Source organism: Symphodus melops, assembly GCF_947650265.1.
Source record: "Symphodus melops genome assembly, chromosome: 20".
Classification (NCBI taxonomy): Eukaryota; Metazoa; Chordata; class Actinopteri; order Labriformes; family Labridae; genus Symphodus; species Symphodus melops.
Genome location: NC_136710.1, coordinates 3,689,045 through 3,710,450, shown reverse-complemented (window position 1 = coordinate 3,710,450; position 21,406 = coordinate 3,689,045). Strand labels below are relative to the sequence as shown.

Here is a 21,406-nt window from a genome sequence, read left to right as displayed (position 1 = left end):
TGAGAGGACCTTACAAGCAGAGATCACAGAGCCGAAGATCTCCGAGGCTGCAGCCCAGGGAGTCATTAAGGGGAATGTAAAAGAAACGGCCACCAGGGGGCGGTGTGAGACAATCACACGTCCCGCAGCAGCAGCAGCTTTAAAACGGATGAGCGCGCGCCGTGGATTACAGCTGCAGGAGGGTTTATGGGTAATGTGACGGTGATGGACGAGACGCCGGCGCTCAGGCTGGATGGCGACGATGGGGAACATCTGAGGGACGGAGGAGATGATTGTTTTTACCAGGAGGAAACAAAGAGAACATGTTGGAATCACAGTTTGTGGTTTCACAGTTTCTCTGAGCAGTGGAACTAAAGAGGAGAATAAGATCTGAAACAAATCATCGTTTTAATATATTTATATTTATATTTAAAAAACTAAACGTGTCTCAAACTGATAACTTGACATTGAAGAGTTTTAAAAGTGTCAGCAGATTCTCGTCATTCTAAAAAGGGATAGTTCTGCAAAATGTGACTTTTTTCTTTTCATGTATTTTGTATGCGAATGTTTTAATTGATATTATAAAATCAGCTTTCTGTTCCTAAAAGGTTTTTTTTTATTTTTTTTAAACATTTTGTGATAATTACAATTGATTTGTTTTCTTATACGAGTACGTATTTCTGATCTGGTCTGAGTTACGCGTGATAATCGACAGGGATGACATGCAGGGAACGATCCCAGGCCGGATTCGAACCCGGGCCGTCCCCTTAGTGTGCGCTCGCACTGGTCAGAGTTGCCCGATACCGTTTGACGTTTGAGTCAGCACCTGTGCTTTTATTTCCACTTTGACTTTTGCTTTGCCTTCATGCTTTGTGTGTGTGTGTGTGTGTGTGTGTGTGTGTGTGTGTGTGTGTGTGTGTGTGTGTGTGTGTGTGTCTGTGTGTGTGTGTGACTCTAAGCTAACTTGTGCACCAAAAGCCAACATTCATGATTATTATTGGTTCCTTTACAAAAAAAAGGTTTTGATTTAGGAAACTTCAGAGGCTTTTATTTTGTAGTATTTCCTTTCTGTCACTTGTCGTTGTGAAGAGTTCTTAACGCCAACATCTTCACGTCCCTCTTTTTCTTTGTCTGTGAAATGCATCATGGGAAGTGAATCATGGTGAAGTGTGTTGTGATGCTCGATCCTAACACGTCTCCCCCTCCTCTCTCTCTCTCGCTCGCTCGCTCTCTCTCTCTCTCTCTCTCTCAGTCCAAACTCCCCACGGCCTCCCCGCTCTCCCCCCTCTCCTTCCCTCACTGTCTGCAGGCTCCCACTCAGAGACTGGAGCAGTACTGCGAGGCCCTGGAGGAGCTGGGAGGGATAAACCCCGCCTCCGACTCCGCCCTCTCCATCCTGAGACACGCCCAGCGCCACGGCGAAGACCTCCGGGCCAGCGACCTCATCACGGGATGTCCGGTGAGAACGCCTGTCCCAGTTTGTGAATCAAGTCCCAGATTCTTTTCTTAGAGAATCAAAGTCATGTTGACGAGGTCGGGCAGCTGAGACTGAAGAACCGTGTCATCACTTTTTCAGCTACGCTTCATTATTTACAGTTTGATTCAAACGGGGGGATCGAATCCTATTTATTTAGAAAAGGAAAAATATACTGTGTTTTTCTCTCTGCTGAAACAGAACTTCAAAGGAATCCTTTGGAGTGCATCAACAGAATCTCATTTGAATTTTTTGCCGCTCTTCACAACAGAAATGTACTTTCTGGTGCACAAGGAAACACAGCAGCTCTCGTCGTAGAGCGAGTGAGGGAGCATCGTCGAGGGAGCGGATATTTAAACATTCCAACACCGTGCTCGTTGATATCTATAGTTTAGTTGCCATAGCAACAGAACCAGAGGTGCTGCTTGTCGACAGGACCGGGGACCTGAGACCAAAAAAGGCCTTAAAGACTTACAAGACAATGACTTTGTCCCACCTCTTCGTTGTATGATTTCAGTCCAAATCTTACGTAATGGTCCTTTAAAAAACAAACTGAGATTCAAACGTGGCATCAAAAAGAGAACTCGCACGACACCATCGGTGTGATTGAGTTAGCGGCTAATTAGCACTGTAGTGAAGGCTTCGACGTACGGTTGATGCACGTCGCACTTTCTGACGAGCAGATACGAGTTCAGGGGGCGGCTGGGAACTCGGAAATGTCCCACTTCCCAGGTGACCTGGAACGCAGCACGAGTCTGTGAGCGAAACAACGTTAAAGTTGTCATCCATTATGTTCCAAGAATCCCGAATAAGGAGCATCTGTCGTTTGTTTAAACGTGGTCTGAGTGCAAAGACTCGAAAACAAAAAGAAACAGAGAAAGAAAATCGAAGAAGAAGAAGAAGAAGAAGAAGAAGAAGAAGAAGAAGAAGAAGAAGAAGAAGAAGAAGAAGAAGAAGAAGAAGAAGAAGAAGAAGAAGAAGAAGAAGAAGAAGAAGAAGAAGAAGAAGAAGAAGAAGAAGAAGAAGAAGAAGAAGAAGAAGAAGGAGAAGGAGATGTTTCCTTTCAGACTCACCCGTCTGTTCTCTGTTAAAAACATCAGATAACACTTCAGCCTCTTGCCCCACATTGTGCTTCTCTGACACAGCAGGATCATCCAAATCTAGTCGTGATGCATGTTCGACTCCCACACACACACACACACACACACTCACACACACGCTACAGCCGCACAAACACTCCCATCGAGCTCTTCCAAATTGTGCTGAAAAAGCTCTTCAAGTTAACAGAAAAAAAAAGTTTGTGCAAGTGTGTGTGTGTGTGTGTGTGTGTGTGTGTGTGTGTTAGAGGTGTTCATTATTAGTGTGAAGTATCACTTACATCATGGCCCACACATCTCTCGAGGTTTAAAAATAAAAATCCTGTCCAAACTGATTGCCATGAAAATAACAAATCATTTACCTGCAGTGGGAAAAAAAAAACAACGTTTGACTTGTTTTTGTCGAGCTGCTCGTTTCTGCCGCGTTCTGACGCCTCACTGAGGAGTTTGACACAACACGTGACTTTCATTGACCTCGATGAGCGTCTGGTGGGAGTTGTGACAAGTCTTCTTACTCCGTAATTGACATGAACAAAGAAGTCAAGTTTTGACAAAAGGAGTGAGTCAGCTCGCCAATTACAGCACAGAGCCGACACAAAGAAAGCCTCCTTGTTAAGTCAGAATGTCACCATGGAAGGCACCGGAACAATAATAATAATAATAATAATAATAATAATATTGCTTTGTTCTTTTCTATTGACTTGACAATAACTCAAAGTCTCAAGAAGAAGCCTCTTTCTTGAAGTTTGAAATTTTCTCCTCGACGATAACTCACGTTTGAAACTCGGACTCAAGTCGCACTTGAGTGCGTACAGATGGGACTTGAGACTTGACTTGGATTTGTGCTCACAGGTTTGAAGACTTCACTTCATTTTGAGACTTGACGACTTGGACTAAAGATCAGATAAGATATTGTTGCGCTGCAGCGGATGTACAGAAATCGAACAAGTCAAAAACTCAATAAAACAGAAACAGAAAATACAAATTGAAGAGGAAATATACAGAAGACTGTCCATGAACTCAACGGGAGCTAAAAGCAAAACGTTATTTACAACAATCAAACTGAACTCATTCAGAAGGAGGTGAAATAGAAAAGAAAACTATTTATATTTAAACTTAGATAAAGCCATACGAGCTACGTGAGTCTCTGCCTCAGGCCACCTAAAATGATGTGTGTGTGTGTGTGTGTGTGTTTCAGATCCCGGTTGCGGAGCGCGGCGAGCTGGTGCGTCAGGGCGAGCTGACGGTGTGCGGGGGAGCTCGGAGGAAGCGAGCTGGCATCAGGAACATTTTCCTCTACCAGCACGTCGTCATCTTCACCAAACAGAAGAGCCCCGGCCCGGGACGCAGCGCCTACAGCTACAAACACAGCATCAAGGTGCGCACGCCGACTCTGCCTCTCGGCTTGTTTTTTCTCTCCTCCGAAAAAAAAAAACGAGTTTTGAGGAAACGTCTCGTCTCAGTCTTTACTGTGTTCCAGGCTTTTTCTTTAATTTGTGGTGTTTTCATCTGGCAGACGGGGGAGATGGGTCTGACTCAGAGCGTAGGGGACGACGGGCTCAAGTTCGAGGTTTGGGTCCGACACGCTCCTCGAACCAAAGACTGCATCACGCTGCAGGCGAAGGACCGGGACCACAAAGTGGCCTGGACTCACGACATCGCCCACCTGCTGTGGACTCACGCCATCAACAACACAGGTGTCAACACCTTATTTAAAGAGACAGTACGCCAATAAGAAAAGGCCTGAACTCTCTGCCAAAAATGTTTTTTCCTGAAGCGTCTTGAAACTAGATCAATTTATTAATTCAGATAATCAGTGTTTGACTTATATCACACATCTTTACAATTTGAGTTTTCGCTGTGACTTTGAATTCAAGAAGATAGCTCTCCCTCTGCCGAGTGTTTTTTCTTTCATCTCATTTCAAACTGTTCATCTTTTGATTGCAATGCTAAGTCAGTTGAATCTTAGTCAGACACGCTGCTTGGGGCCCCAGACAGGTGGGGGCCCAAATGGCAAGACAAAATGTAAACCAAAGCAAGGCCTCAAAATGTGCACATTTTGCAATGACAGTAGGATACCTCCCTAATGGGGCCCCGTCCGACAGCGCTGACTCTCAATGTTAAGTGTTGCCCGCATTATTACTGTGAAAATTATAATGGACGCTAGTGGGAGGGGCCCCCAAGGAATGTTTGCCAAGGGCCCCAGCACTAGAAGCAAATCTAATCTTAGTCAGTGGTTAAATTGTTGAAGCTTTTATTTTGAAGGCGGGCTTACAAAGATATAGGTTATAGCAAATCAGATTTCTCTGCGTAACTCCATCCAGGGTATGTCGTTACCTTTTGTGTTCTATTAATACAGAAGGCATTAAAAATATAAGCGGCAGTCTCGTCTGCTTTCCAAGCACAGCCACTGAGGCGATCACGTTTCATATCCTCCTCCTGGTATCTATGAAACCTCTCATCTCTGGATCTCTTCCTGCTGCCGGCTCAGGTTTCACTAACACACTGGATCAAATGCACAGCAGCTGGCATCGAAAGAAGAGCTGACACGTTTTAGACACTGATCACTTTGTGTTCCAATGTTATTGTTTAGAGCACCCAAACAGTGAAAAAAAAAAGAAAAAAAAATCCATTCTCTCCCCAGTCCCCCCCCCCCCCATGACACCCTCATGGGGGGGTTTCATGCTACAAATCTCCCTGTTGATTCAACACAAATGTAAATTCAGATTTGGTCTACTTTTAAAAAGACACTTGGATATTATAGGTTTACTAGTTTAAGATTGTAATGTTACATCTTTACACTATAAATCAACTCAAAGGTTATTATTGGACTCCAGACATGTCGGAAAAGTAGCGACAGGAGCTGAGAATCGAACCCCTGACCTTCAGGTTCGGCGACGACCAACACTCCCAGCTGAGCCTCAGCCGCCTGTTTGTTTTGTTTAGTGTTCTGTAACAAGGTGCATGTGATCTTATTAAATAGGTTTGCAGTGTAGCTAAAGTTAGCAATGTTAGCACCACCTGCATTCGACCCTCCTCGCAGGTTAACGCCCACTTGCTTGTGCTGAATGTGCCAAACCATTGCTCCAGTTAATACGCCAGTTTAACCCGACACGGCTTACTTTCCTTTTCCAGCTTAATTTCCTGGATCAAAATACTGACAAACCGCTTCAGGCTATGAGATGCTACTGTACCTGTCCACAGTGCTGGTTTACATCCAGGTAGAAGAGCATTACGGCGGTGGCTGTTCAGCTTTAGCTACGGACCGGGTTAACGACAGGCGGCTGAGTTACAGGGTTTTGAAACTTTAACGGTCAAGTAATCCTGTGATGACGTTTACAAAGTCAAAGTCGTCTTTATTGTTCATTTGCTGGATGTGACAGAAAAATCGAGAAAAAAAAATAAAAAAATTCTCTTAGCCACACGTAAACTAACAGTAGAAAGATTTTAAAAATATATGCAAAATATAAAGGAGACGAATAAAACTATAGAGTTACAAAAATTTCAAGATACTGTGCAAAGACGTGCGAAAAACAACAAATGTGCATGGACTTGTGTTAACTGCAGTTTAACTGATCTAGTTAAACTAGATCTAGCTAATCGAGGAAGTGTAAGCAGCCAGTGAAGTCACGTGACCTCTGGTGTGAAATAAACATTTAAAAAAATGTGTTGTCCTCTTTGTTTCTTCCAGAGTTGTGTCTGAAGGAGACGCTGTGTATGGCAGTTTCCAGTAAGCTGCTGCTGGACGCCACAGGGACTCCAGGCTCTGAGCTGGACTCCATCTACAGTCTGAACGACAGAGGTGAGCTCAGAGGGACAAACACATGTCCCGCTAATACAGTGTGTGTGGGTTAGAGCAGCTACCTATGAAGAACCACTGTGCTCTTTGGAAGAGACACAGATTTGAATTATTAATGTGTTTCAGAGGGTAAAGAACTGGCATAAAAGTAGTCTTTGGCACAGGTTTTTTTTTTTATTTCTTATCTCACCTTACAAATACAGGAAGTCCAAACTGTCATCAGTCAAAAAAGCAGCTCCAGGAAATCACGAGGTTTAAATTTACCCGATTAGATTACTGAATTGTTCACGTTGCTTCCTGAGCTGAAGCGATGTGTTCTTGAGATTACAGACAGGAAACAAAAACGGGTCCTATGTGAATCTTCCCATGTGACAAGGTAATAACACACTACATGTTTTTTTTTCTTCTCAATCTCATGCCCCCGGGCGACTCTATGAATTTTTGATATTTGTCTCACACTGAGAAATTTGCCGAGAATATGTGAGCTCCATTATGGGAACACGTTTCAGCGCCGCTATGATCAAATCCCATGACAGACTTCAGTCTCTGTTAAACCGGAGCTTTGTCATCCTGTACTGTAACCACACACGGCGAATATGAAAGGAAATATTCAGCCTGAAATGCTGGTGGTCTTTTTTAAGAGAACATCTGCAGATTTCTGAGCTTCAAGGTTTTTACATCGACTCTTAGCAGGATCAGATCTACCTCATTATTCCATAACAGATTTTTGTGTTATTCAAGTGAAAGTAAAACATAGTTTTATTATTGTATTCGTCACATGTAGCCATACCAGGATTTATCTGCTTTCTTTTTATGGCAGCAGAAACGTTTTAAACCAATTTAAATCCCATTTAAAAGAAACAGTTTTAAACGTTTAGAAGTCATGACCCTCACTAGTCGACACGAGTTACAAGTGGTTTATATGTTGGTTTTATACTCTAAATTGCAACACAGCCTCTCGCCATTAGCGGGCGCTGTAGCCACAAATGGGTTGTAGCTCTGGTTAAGGGGCCTACTCTCCTGGATTGATCGCCAGAATTTAAACAAGCACCTACTTAGTGTTCAATTTTTACTCTTTTTGAACATTTTCCTCCCTTTTTACCAGCTGGTTAGTCTCTATTCAACTTCCTGTTTGACAAACTAGGATAATAACGCTATAATATAATATCCCTATAGCGGCTATTCGTGGAGCTAACAAGACCTGCGATGACAGTCAAGTTAAGTGCTTTAAAAACAATAAAAACAAAAGGCTAAAAGATGCTCAAAAGCTCCGGAAAACTGTGGCATACATAGACTGAATTTATAAAGAGGATTTACAGACTCACTGGTCTGAATAAACACAACAGGTGGAAAAGGCCTTTAACCTGCATTTTTTTCTCATGGCCAGCAGGGGTCAGCTGGCTGGAGAAAAATAAGATGTTACTTCCTAAATACCAGATTTGAGGCTTCAAAATGAAAGTCCCCAAACATCGCACATAATCATATTGAAGCCTGATCAAAGGAGCCTGGACTGGTTGGAGTTCGTTCAGCTCTTGGAGAAGTGAAAGAGATTTTTAACCATTCGATCCACCTTAAGATGAAGCTTTGACAGTGACCATGACCCGGGTGACTGAGAACCTACACATATACGATGATTAAATTGTATTCAAAGTTTTGACCCTCTATTCCCCATTTATCAGAATCAGATTTATTGGCCAGAATTGTTTAACACGCAAGAAATGTACCTTTGGAAGACTGTGCTGTCTTTGTGCAGATGTAAACATTAAATATTAACAATTAACTAAAAATATAAACAAGTAATTAAAGGCTGCTATGTAGAAGATTAAATTTGAAAACTAACTCTTGTGAAAGATTGAAATATGTTCTAGTTCACTGCCGAGCTCTTTGAACATATCCAGTCATTGTTCAGCCTGCAGTATGAAGACATCAGATCTGCAAATTTTATGCCAAATTCATTCAAGTCTTTGTAAAAAAAAAAAAAAAAATTAGAATTGCTCTTACTATTAATGCTGTCAGCAGCATAAGAGCCCTCTCCTCCTACACTGCTAATCAGCAACAGGTTCACAATAGCTCCCTGCTGAATTCACTGAGTGTTAGTCACAACTTAAATTGAAAAAAAAAAATGAAAAAAAAAAAAAAACCTGAGGGAATTACAAACTCAGAGAGAAACCATGTAAGGCATAAACAACACCCCAAGACCACTCGTTAAAAAAAAAAAAAAAAAAAAAATCTGTTACGTCCATTGTGTAACGGTGGAGTGTCCCTTTAAGAAACAAAGCCTGACCATGGAGTTAAAACACCAAAAAAAAAAAAAGAATCAAATCAAAAACACACAACCATAAATATAAAGCTCAGATTCCAGACCCACCATCCAGTCTCAAAAGGCCACTGCTGCCCTCGAGCCAAAGTCATTTCCCATTCATAGCCGGGTGTAATGCACGCACTGCTCACCAGGTGTCTCATTGAGTGCAGCGGCTCTCGATTTCAATGCATGAATTGTCCTCCGGGACAGAGCACAGTGTTAGAAATTCATTGAACAGGATGAGAGAGAGAGAGAGAGAGAGAGAGAGAGAGAGAGAGAAAGGCACTCTCTCTCTCTCTGACTCCTCTTTCTTTCTTTGTCTCTCCTTTCCCCCCAGTTCTCCTGTTTGTGACTCAAAGAGAATATTATGGGAATGTGGTTTGTACCTTCTGAATGTGCAGACATGTGAGGGGAGTGTTGCAGGATGGTTTCAGTATATTTACTCTACAACCTGCTGCAGAAAAAAAAAAATATATATATATATATATATATATAATATTTATAAAACCTGTTAAAGTAGATCCACTGTGTTTTCATGGAAGCTGTTAACCTCTCTCTCTCTCTCTCTCTCTCTCTCAGTCCACAGTAGCTGCTCAGACTCCTCCTCCGTCGGCAGTCAGAAGGAGGGGGGATCCCCGGCGTCTGGGAGGGACCCCCGGAGAAGCTCTGGATCAACAAGTTACTCCCAGGTGGGGGAGTTAACCGCACTCATGATCCTGTGACTCTAAAAAGCATTCATGTTTGCCCAGAGTTTACCCCAAAACTTCACCGTGTTTAAATATAGACTATGAAATGTGAGGAATGTGAAGTGATGATTAAAGTCAGGGTTTGGCCCACTGGGACCAATACTTATCAGGAAGTCTAAGAAGCCCGTTATTAGACTTCCTTATGGTCCAAGAACTATCAGGGTGGAGTTTGCAATGCCAAATATGTTGAAAGATAAACGTTGAGATGTTTAATTAGCAGAGCGTTCTTTCAAACTCTGCACTGGTTGACACTCGTGTCAGTTCACTCAGCCGGCTAACCTACAGAGAACGTAGATGTTATGATGTGAATATAGAGCATTTACAGCTTAATATTGCTAAAAATAAAAATAAAAAAAAAATCCCTTTAAAAGGAAAACATTTAAAGTTGGCACATCCAATCTGACTCGAGGAAAAACGTTGTTACATTTCAGTGGTCAGCATTAAAAGGTCATGGTTGCTACCATGTTGTTCTAACACTAACATGTGTCTCTATTCTGTCTACAAAGTCGCCCAATTATGAGAAAAGTCCATCCTCTGCGTCTTCCGCTTACTCCATTTTTTTCAGAAAATGTCTGCTCAAACAGGCCGTTTGTAGATTTTCCCTTTGTGACATCACAAAGGGCAGTAACCCCTCCCCCAGGTGGGTGACACTCCCACAGCTCGGTGTTCGTTTTGCCCTCTGAGTCTGCCTTCTCACCGTGAACTAAACTCCGTCTTTTAAAACCAGACTTTGAAAAAACAAGTTGGAGGCGCAGATGGCCTAGCGGTAAGGCTGCGTCCCATTTACGAAAGCAATAGTCCTTTTAAGCTGTCGGCCCGGGTTCAAATCCAACCTGTGGCTCTATTTCTGCACGTCATCCCCCTTTATTTCTGACTCTATTTACTGTCCTGTCTCTCCAAATAAAGACATAAAAAGCCCAAAAAAAGAAACCTTTAATGGAGGCATCAAACTGCAAACATAGCAAACACATCAACCGTCAATGTAAAACATTGTTCCTTTATTTGACAGCATCAGTAACGCAAACAGAAGGAGACAAAGTATAGTACTTCCATTGTTAGCTCTGTTCATCTTAGATGCTGTTTGTCTAAATAGCAATGACCCTGATGTTCATACATTGTTTCTTCTTCTTTCGAGACACTTTTCCACTTTTAAAAAATGTATTATTGCCATTTTCAAGTAACCTTCACATGACTGATATTTTGCAAACAGCTGAAGGCTAGTTAAGAGAAGACAATGTATCGTCTCTGCTGTAAGGACACATAAATACCTGCCTGCCATCTCTCAGGTGCAAATGAATGTGCTGTGTCAACACACACACACACACACACACACACACACTCTTCTCAATCTCCTTATCCTGCAAACAGAATATGACAGATTGGCAAACAGACTGTGCGAGGAACAGATTGACAGACAGACGGACACACGCAGCATAAACAGATAGGGCAAACACACAGACAGCGATATGCACATATTCGACAACAGAGGGAGGATTGACGCTCGTGCCCACGGACACGCACGCTTTGGCACGTTTAAAAAAAAAAAAAAAAAAAAGACTGTTTCTGATTGTGTTTTTTTTTTTCTCTCTTCCTCCCTCAGAGTCAGTCCCCATCTACGGCTGTGTAACTTTCATCTCATTTAAAGTAAGTCACTCTATTCTTTAACGTTTTTTTTTTTTTTTAAAGCTCTTTCAATAATTGTCTTGCTCTGGCACCACCCGTGTCTTGAAAATGCTCAAATTAGATGTGAAATAAGCTTTTTCATTTTACTTTCTTCTCTACCAGAAACTGGATCCTGGACTATTCTGAAGATTTAAACATCTCAATTGCACCTCTGGGCGCGCCATACTGGATTTTTGAAGGAGCTGGAAGACAAAAAAAAGAGAGTTTGAACTTCCCCCACAGACTCGCTCTCCCTTCACCTCCCTAAAACAAATAAAATGCCAGCAGATTAGCCGGAGCAGCGCTGCACTGTGTCCCCCTTCCAGCTCAGATAAAAAAAGAAAAGAAAAAAGCTGCCTCCAAAAAGGATCAAAACGGCCCTGTTCAGACCATGACAAGCACCAGCGGGGCTCTGCTGTGCGCTTCCGCCATTTTGGATCTGCCAGTCTCAGTTGCTGGCAGAGTCATTGACACCGAAGGCACTTCAGCCACACAGTGCGGCCATTGTCTGCCCCGCGGCTCCCCACTAGGCCAAACCACTCGGTCTGAACCACTGACTGGCTGGCTGACTGACTGTACACATCACATGCTCCAACATCTGATAATAAGACAGGAAGTGAGACATACACGGGCGTAGATCCACCGTAGGATGGCAGATTAAGAATGTTTTATGTACTCTGTCATTTCTGAACGCTGAATGCAGTACTGTAGGCTCTGTGTGCAGAACAACACGGCATAGGTCAGGTGTGATTGCATCTGCTGTATGTAAATGAGACGCACGCATTGTCCCTCTACGTATGCAGTCCTTCTTATTGTTATAAGACAGTGGAGCACTATTCACACGCTCACACTCTCACTGAGGCCGCTTTACAGCCTGGTACAGTGACTACATCTGGACTCGTACGGTTATCGAGGCCTTAAAGATGAACGGGGCAGTTTTACTGTTACATATCTACCAGCTGAGGATTATTTTACAGTGTTTGTTTAAGCTAAAATATTTCAACGGTGGCAACTATTCAAGGGCCAAATGTATGAAGTCTACTTTGAAGTATAACTTATGTCAGCTATATGAGCTTTTTACTGCTTTTAAGTTTTTTGAAGTGTACTGAAAGGCACTTATATTGAATTTCATTTCAGACCTTTTAATATGAGGTGCCATTCGTTTTATGCCAAAGGTGTACAATGGGTGTCTGTGCAATGTTGATTAGTGTACAAAGAAGCATTGTTGTTGCGTTTAGTCATAGCTTTACTGATTGGAAATCTCGCTCCATCAAATGGAGAAAGGTGGATCTCTGTTATATTCCAGTTTAACTGTCGTCTGCTTGCAGCTAAAAGTCATGAACCAGTTGATTCTATTCTGAAAAGTCGAACCGCAAATCACCTCTGCAACCCACCCAAAGGTTTGACTCTGAGTTTGAGGCGACAGCTCAAAAAGTGTTAGCAATATACTGCCTTAAATGTGTTAAAAATATTAGAAATTTAAAAGTTTTTTGATATTGATATATAATGTGTCTTCCTTGGCCGAGTTTAACTGACAAAAATGATACCACTTTTGTGTCAGTAGGTCTAACTATGAGGCTTTCAGGAACTAGCTTATTAGCCTAGCCTAGCATAAAATGCAGAGCAGAGAGCAGTTAGCTTGACTCATCCTAAAGGTGACACATGTCCCAGCACCTCCAAATCTCCCAGGTTAATATTTCTTAACCAGTCAATTATTTGTCATTTAATCTGTATGACAACAAATGACTGAAAAGTTAAAAAGCATGTTAAATTCTGGAGCGTTACCTCAATTGTCATCCATGTTGGTTTATCTGAAACATTGTAGTTAGACTTCAATGTAGAAACATGCATCACGATGTAACAAAGACGATATAACCTGATTACATAGGTGGTTGTGAGTCGACTCTTAAGTTAAGCTGAATCTGTTTCCCTCTGCTTCCAGGCTCCATGCTAAGCTAGGCTAACCAACTGGTTGAGCTTGAAGATCCATACAGATCTCTGACATTAGAGGGGTGTCGATTTAATCCTTCCAACTTTTGACAACAAATTTGATAAGTTTTTTTTTTACTTTATTGAGAGTAACAATTGACTCCCAGTGGCAGCAGAGACTGAAAGGGATAATAATCAAAATGAACGCTACGCGCAACGGATACAACTGCCACCTCCAAAACTAAACGTCTGCCACGCCAAAGACTGGAAGTATGTTATACTTTGTAGTTTTATTAAAAGTCTTTCTATCAGGAAAATAAGATTTTTACAGCGAGAACATGATGGACAACACATCTACTACGTGTTTGTTGTTTTCTAGAGAAAGGTTTCGGTATTCCATATATAGTTGTAGTTCATTGATTATAACAGCAGGCATACAGTCAGTAAAGCCTGTAATCATCCACTCACAGGATTTGATTGGGTAGCATGTGTATACATATCAAACGATATCACGCTTAAGGTACAAAATGGAACCATCAGGTAGCGAGAGCAGCGGGAGGTTAAGCCCGAGACTGCAGACAGCAGCAACACTTTGTCGCCGTTATCAGATTTAGCACGTTTCATATCTGCATCCAAATTCAAAAATTGCAAATGGCTATTGAGCCGTCTCTGAATCAATATGTAATTTGTTGGCTTCGGAGGAGCCTCGTACACTTCATAGCCTTTAGCTGTCTGGTACATTGGGTTATATTGGAAGCAATGTAATGAACACCATCTTTCATTTGTACTGCAGTATGGATTGTCATATGCAAAAATCCTCTGTTTTTGTGTGCTACAACAAGGCAGTATTATGTAAAGAAACTTATCTTGCTTTTTTTTTGCTATGACACATCTGCCTGATGTTTACATTTTTTTTGAAGGAATGTTTGAACTGCATGTTAAGCTTACTTGATATTGTACCTTTTTTTTTTTTTTTACTGTTTTATATTCTCTGTGTTGAATTAAAACTGGATGGCAAAGTGGCTGTGGGGTTAAAAAGTGGTGTTTGAACCTTGCAGCAGGTCAAAACCTTAAAAGTGAAACCTCTAACCTCCCAACCTTAAACTGGCTCTAATGAGTGGGGGTCTCTCATCTGAGGACCAGCTGTGCTGCTGCTTCCTCCAGGCCTCACAAAGAGCAGGACGATTAGATAACTACAGTGCAGCGCCATATCAAATAGTTCCAGGGATCAAATTCTCCAAAGCAGGGGAGGGCAGTTTGAGAGCGAGTGTGTGTCCATCTGTGCATGTGAGGGACATGGAGAGAGAGAGAGGAATGAGAGATAAAGGCCGGGCAAAGAGGAGGTGGGAGGGAGGGGAGGAGAGGAAGGGGCAGAACCGAGGGAGAGAGAGAAAGGGAGCGACAGAGGAGAAGGACAGGAGACAGTAGGTGGGAATGATGGGAAATGAGCGAGGGCGAAGGGGCAGACAGACAGAGAGGCACAGTCAAGGGGGAGAGCAGGAGCACGAGGGGGAGAGAAGACGGAAAAAAAAGGAGAGGAAGAATAGAGAGGGGGGCTTATAGAAAGAGGGAGACACAAAGTAGAGTTAGAACTTTTTTTTTTTTTCATAATGGAGAGAGCTAAGAGAGGGCCGAGTGAGCTGCAGAATGGATGAAGGAGAGAGAGCGAGCGGGGTAAAAGGGGGGATGTTGACAAAGCAGCGAGACTGTGGCGAACAAAGAGAACGTGAAGAGAATGAGTCGGGGGAAACATCAAAGGGATTTTTCAGGCCCGGTTACCGGGACAACAGACATTTGCATGCGATTAGCTTTTTACATCATATTAAGAAGGGTTAGGGTGAGGGAGGGAGAAAGGATGGAGGGAGGAGGAGGAGGGGGAGGCAGGGAACTATAGATCATACACACACACACACACACACACACACTGTATGAGATAGTGAGAGGGGAGAAAAAAAAGACAGAAAAAGAGGGACGTTGGTCATCTCACGCGGATAAACTGACTTATAGGCAGCCAGCCAAGCGTTCCTTTTGTAAATGAGAGCGCATGTTGGGGGGAGATACAGTAAAATGCCGCCGCAGACATTTTAGTGAAGGGGAGGTCAAAGCAGGAAGTGTGTGTGTATATATGTGATTCTGTATACATTTCTTATTTTTGAACAGCTTTGAAAACAAGTTTGACATCGTCAACGAACCTGGTTTAAGTGTTTCAACGTTCATTTGACTTTATTTTGTTTTATGGAATCAGCTGAACTCACTTCTCATGTTATTTGTTTAAACACAAAAACCTTCCGTAAGTAAAAATGTCAGAACAATTTAAAAAGACAAACCAGTTGCAGTTATGGGGCACAAAAAAAAACAGAATATCAATATAATAATATCAATATACTGAGTATAAAAGAATATTATTGGGGCGCTAGTGGCCCAGTGGTTAGTGTGCACGTCCCATGTACGGAGGCTGCAGGCGGATGGTCCGGGCTCAAATCTGATCCTGCACGTAATTCCTCTCTCTCTCTCTCTCTCTGATTTCTGAATATTTCCACTCTTATCTCTACAAAAAGCCCCAAAATAAATCTTAAAAAAACAAAACAATTATTGCCTTCAAAATAAAACCAAGTATCCCAATCAGTGAGCTCATGACCTTCAGGTAATCAGATTGATTTATGATCTATCTCCAGTGCCTTTGATCATCAGATTCACACTGATGGTTTCGAGACATCAGAGGAGGGATGTCACACTAAGACGTGGCCCAATATTGGGTACCATCTTGTTTTTGATTACCGAAACTCTCGGGCAGCCTCGTCAATTACACCGTTACAAACACATTGACAGTGTTTGAAACTTTGCCAGGTAAAAACACACCATCACTGTTTTTGATCAGTTTTCTCTTCTTTAAGTTCAAGTTTTGAAAAACGTTGATTCAGAGCGCAAAGAAGCAATCCAATGAACTCCGAACAAAAGCTCGAAATTCGATGTTTCAGGCATAATTTCTGTGTTTTATTGTGAAAAGTCATCATTGGAAACCGTGCTTCTCCAACTTGTAAAGTTTCTTTTTGCGGTGAATATTTTTGAAATGTTCCCAATACAAAAAACAATAAAATACCTCAGAGATAAGCATATAAATATATCCTTTAAGATAGGGCAGCCATTTTTATTTTATATGAGATAAATGACAGGTAGCAAGATTTTAACAGTCGAGAAAATACAAATTCTTAAAAGCATAATCTGACGCTTATTATGCAAAATATTTGAATTATGTCTAAAAGTCTACTTTAATAAGAGGCTGTAAATGCATTCTTGTTCATAAATCCATACACACACACACACACACACACACACACACACACACTGTCTAGACATGGGAAGGTTTATAAATCAATACATCCAACATGGAGCCACACAGCCACACAATAAATACCATGTTGAATGCACATGCAGTGCGTTCATCACTTTGCCATAAAAACACACCTCACACAACCTTCCCTGCAATCATAAAAGCCATTAAACATGTTTCTATGGGCACACACCCTCCAGCATTTACACATGTAATATTATCCCGCCATATCTCTCCTCCTTCCTCTCCCCTCACTCTCTCTCTCTCTCCCTCTCCTGTCTCTCCATCAATCCACGTCTTCTCCTTCTCTCTCCTCCAACTCCATCCCCTTTTTCCCCCTTTCCATCCATCTTTTCTCCCTCCTTCTCTCTTAATCTCCACCTCTCTCTCTCTTTCTCTCTCTCTTTGGCCTGCTCTCTCTCTCTCTCTCTCTCTCTCTCTCTCTCTCTCTCTCTCTGAGTGTGTGATGCTTCAGTGCCCTCTGTATTGTGGCTGCATTGTGCCAGTAGGCGTCGCCGCGACAGCCGTTGTCACGGCAGCATTGTGATGGAGAGGGTGGTGGTGGTGTGTCTGTGTGGGGTGGAGGGTGGAGGATTGGGGGCGAGGGGGGGAAGGAGGGGGGGGGGGTGTATTACAGTATCAATACCCTGACACTGCGACAAAAAGGACAGCAGCCGTAGCCACATATCACTCCACCTCTGCACTCCTCCTCCTCCTCCTCCTCCGTCGTCTCCTTCCCTCCCTCCTTCCCCATGACCCCCCCCACTCCACCTCCTCTTCCTCCCCCCGAATCAATTCTCCCCCCCCCTCCTCAAATTGATTTCCCACCATATCTCACTGAATATGTACATATTGATCCTCTCCTCCTCACCCCTCCTCAGCCTCATCCCTCACTCCTTTCTTCCTCTGCCTCCCTTGTTTTTACTCAAACATCTATCAGATTTCATCCCCCTCCATCTCTACACCCCTCACCCCTCCACCCTCACCCCTTATCTCACTCCATCTTACACACACACACACACACACACACACACTCTTTCCACGTCTTTTATTTCATCTCCCCCAATTCTTTCTCTCTCTCTCTCTCTCTCTTTCTGTGCCCCCCTCTCTCTCCATCACACCTCCCTCCCCATCTCCCTCCCTCACGGCTGTTTCTTTTTTTTGTTGTTTTGTTTTTTTTCTTGTGTGTGTGTGTGTGTGTGTGTGTGTGTGTGTGTGTGTGTGTGTATGTGCGTCTGTCTCACTCACTCTCTGAATATTAATTGGTGCATTTCTGCTGCTGCGGAGAAAACAATCAAAGCGTCAGGGGCGGGTGATGATGCCATTGTGGCAGCCGCAAACACGTACACATATGTACTGTGAGCACACACACACACACACACACACACACAGACAAACAGTTGCAGGGACACATCAGGAGACAGAAAATGCATCCGTACATGTATGCACTTTCAGACACATATATCTGCTGCTGACATGCAAAATGCGCTCACACACACACACATACACACACACACATTGATTTACTACGCACACACACTGAGACAAGCATGCACTGCACATATGCCAAAGACTTAGTCAGATACACAATAGCGGGCTTACAATGGCTGATCCAGGAGATATGTTCTGCGTCAGCAAAGACATTTGAATTTCCCAGCCAACATTTACCTTCACACAGAGCACATCACATTTAAATGTTAAAACCGAGGCCTTCAGCTTTCACAACATTCACACTCACAATGAAGTCATATTTCTCTCTGAAGTCAGGTAAAAAAAAAAAAAAAGGAAATACACAAAAGGCCATCTAATACTTCTTAGATTGATTCTGGAGCAGAAAAAAAAAGGAAGGAATCCAACAGTGTATAAGCGAGAGTGAAACTAAATGTAACTGTGAACACGTCTGTGGAGTTAACAGACATTTTCGGTGCGCTTTCTGTTGTTGAAGCCGTTCTTTACTCCACTCTGTGACTCTCTTTGATAAAGGCTGAGAGGTGGCAGAAGAGGAGCGTGGGCTTCATCACTCGGCTCGCATCCTGGCGATCTGACTCTTTACATTTCGTTGTTGTGGTCTGCCCCTCACACAGAAACAGCGCGCTCACTCGCTCGAGCCACTCGTACAGGAATAAGTCGAGAGGAAAAAAAACAAAGTCTGTGTTTTAAATCAGCCCGAGAGACTTTTAAACGCTGATGTAGACAGAGAGCATGAAGCCTATGGCGAAGGTCCAGTGAAAATATTTGAGTTAGAACGAGAGCAAACTTTTTTCAACTTCTAATGTGATTGTGCATGTCTGGATCAATTGGTATCAGATGTAGGTTATAAGACACTTATATCCTGGTTTCAATTGTAGCTGCCGACTGTATTTAAAAAGTGAGTCAATGAACTCACCCCTGATTATGTCACAGTGGCGAATCTAAGATAGACGAATGTATCCGCCTTTCTTCAGACAATGAAGGAAAGGAGGTCATTTGATGCCAAACATAACTCAGGGTTTATTGTACACCAATTCATCAGAGCTTGCGGATTTGGAAGCATCCTCATATTAGCTGCTACAGCTAACACGTGGACGTAGGGGAAGAAGCGTTTCCGCAGACTATTGTGCTCATAGATGTGCCTAATCATGCAAAAGACACCTGGAAAACACACTGAAGTGCAAATAACACCAGACAAGGCGCAACATGGGACCTTTAAGTTAGCTATGTTAGCTAGTGTAGGGTGAAGCTAGGAGACAGGACCAGCGCACAGTAGCAAAAGGACAGGCTGGTGACGCGGCAGAAAATCCTCCGTAGACCAGACCGCCTCATCTCAGCTTAACCTGAGTGGGCTACACAGGTTAGGAAGGCTCGACTAGCCTGGACAATCTGGACAATCTGGACAAGGGGGCAAAACTGGAAACAAGAAGTAAGCTAACTCATAGTCGTTACCTTATAAAGGTATCCGCTTACAAAAGAACTACATTTGTAGTTTAATCTAATTAGGATTTTTTTCAATAAGTGAAGGAGGGGTGGGTGGGGGGTAAACTACCAACAAATTAGACACATTTTCCGTTTGTATCAAACTCACTGCTCTCAGAATCTGTTTCTTGGACAGTCCCACTGTAGCCAACCTGTCCAAGTTAGCGTGTAAAGCTAAACACAGAGGTATTTTCATCCTGAAGTATGTCATGTTCAGGGCGAAAAGGAGAGTTAGTATCGGACTAAATTAGGTGGTAGGAATTATCACTGCAAAGGGATCACTATGTTGCTCCATTTGTTCAGGTTTGTTGATGAAGTTCATCGCGTCAGAGTACAGTTTTCCCTAACCAAGGTGTTGGTACTTACAGTACACGTATGAAGATTTATGACCAGTCTTCTTTTCTTGTGCAAAGCCCGGCGGCATTAAGTCTCGAAACCAAAACCACCATTTCAAAACTGCTATGGTGATAACAAACGCTCCTTAATCATACTTAATCATAGTACAAAGTCAAAGTTGACTAAAAACTTAACACAGTGGGCTTTCAGGTCAACAACAAGTTTAGGTCATCAACCAGGTTGACATAACTCATGAGCATTCGTGGCTTTTGAAGTTGATGACTCTGCATCTAACTGTGTTTTTCCCCGTTTTGAGTCATTCATCTTCCAAACGGTGAAAAATCAATCGATATAACTTTGTAGCTTGTGAGACATTTTTTTTTTTACTTTTTAGCAATGTTTGGTGCATCAACCGGTCTCTCCTGTTGGATGTTGTCAAACCAAACCTAAACTTTAAAAAGTGAGAGCATAGTGTTAAGAGTGACACTCGGCTTTTTATTATGTGTAATGTGAAAGTCTATGAACTTGAAGGATGTGCATCTTTGTTCAAACCCGGAGAAATCTGTCATTTTATAGCTGTAATGGGACGTGTCCTGCCGCGGCAGACAAGATGTTTATCGTTGCCGTGGAAACACTGGATGTCTCTTCAAAGACCGCCACATAAGTAAAGCTTACGTACTGTCTCTGTATCTGCTGCTTTGATAAATAAAACAATGGTTTGAATGATACTTGGATACATCGTCGGTAAACATTCTCTTTCTCAGTCCCACGATTTCCTGCGAGCCTCGACTCCATCGTTAGTTGTTTTTCTGATTGAGAGCCTCCTGGCGGCAGATTTTACAAACTGTGCCTTCAAAGAACTGGTTTACCATTGTTCCTGACATTCATCAATGTTTTGTGCTGCTTAAACCTTAATTACTCCGCCAATTAAAGCATGTTTGTTAAAATCATCTTCGACCTTAGTAAGGGTACTTAGTACACTGTACACTCGCTTGCTCATCTAACGTCATTGAAAACATTAAATCCTCAAGAGATCTTAACTTTTTTTTTTTAAAGCAGTCACAAAAATCAGGACTCAGGAACGACATAAAACATACAGACAGGAGAGGTTGTTTCTGCAATTGTGTTGACAAGGGTGTATGGGTTCAAGTGGATGAGCGCCTGCTACAAAAACAAACCTAAACTGACTTAAAAGGGTGGTTTGGAAAGTGTATTTAGAATGGGACAGATTATTATGTAGTGGAGCCAAAACTTAATAGGGCGCCTTTCTTTTTTGTTGTTTTATGTTCCTTAACTGATAAGAGTACTAGTACAGTGATTTTCACTTTGCTTCTTTTTATTTTATTTTATTGGGGACCCCCAGGAAACCTCCTGAGGCACTCCTGGTGGTCCCCAGACCTTATGTTGGGAAGCCTACATCCAAATATGTGCACTTTTGTTTCTCTCCACCCTGAAAGTGGCCATGTGCTTCCGGGGTGGTTCACCACAACATTTCGGCTGCCTCTTGTCCCTGTCATCACTTTTAACACACTTCAATCAGTGTCAAACTTTTTTTTTTTTTTTTTTACCCCTCTTCTTCTTCTTCTAAAAAAAAAGAAGGGAGAAGGAAAAGAAAAAAAAATGTCTCTTCTTACTGTCAGCTACCCGCCACCCCAGATGCCATATTTAGGATACAAATGTGAAGAGATGACAGCGTTGTAAAATGGTGCCCGTGCTGAGATTATAATTAACATTTCCAACCTACATCACTCTCCCTCCCACTTCTCCTTTTTTTTTTTTTTTTGCTTCTCTCCTCTCTA

The 21,406-nt window shown here is 42.5% G+C and overlaps 1 protein-coding gene across 1 annotated transcript in view; it reads left to right on the top strand.

The window, feature by feature from the left end:
- The window catches only part of arhgef40 (Rho guanine nucleotide exchange factor (GEF) 40), a 36,783-nt gene extending 22,771 nt beyond the window's left edge, over window positions 1–14,012 (top strand). Inside the window, exons 21-27 of the mRNA XM_079371674.1 lie at window positions 1,232–1,438; window positions 3,749–3,928; window positions 4,067–4,247; window positions 6,242–6,352; window positions 9,231–9,340; window positions 10,998–11,041; window positions 11,183–14,012. Of these exons, the coding sequence (XP_079227800.1) occupies window positions 1,232–1,438; window positions 3,749–3,928; window positions 4,067–4,247; window positions 6,242–6,352; window positions 9,231–9,340; window positions 10,998–11,024 (816 nt within the window). The 3' untranslated portion in view covers window positions 11,025–11,041; window positions 11,183–14,012. The remainder of the gene's footprint in view (window positions 1–1,231; window positions 1,439–3,748; window positions 3,929–4,066; window positions 4,248–6,241; window positions 6,353–9,230; window positions 9,341–10,997; window positions 11,042–11,182) is intronic.
- The last annotated feature ends 7,394 nt before the right edge of the window (window positions 14,013–21,406 follow it).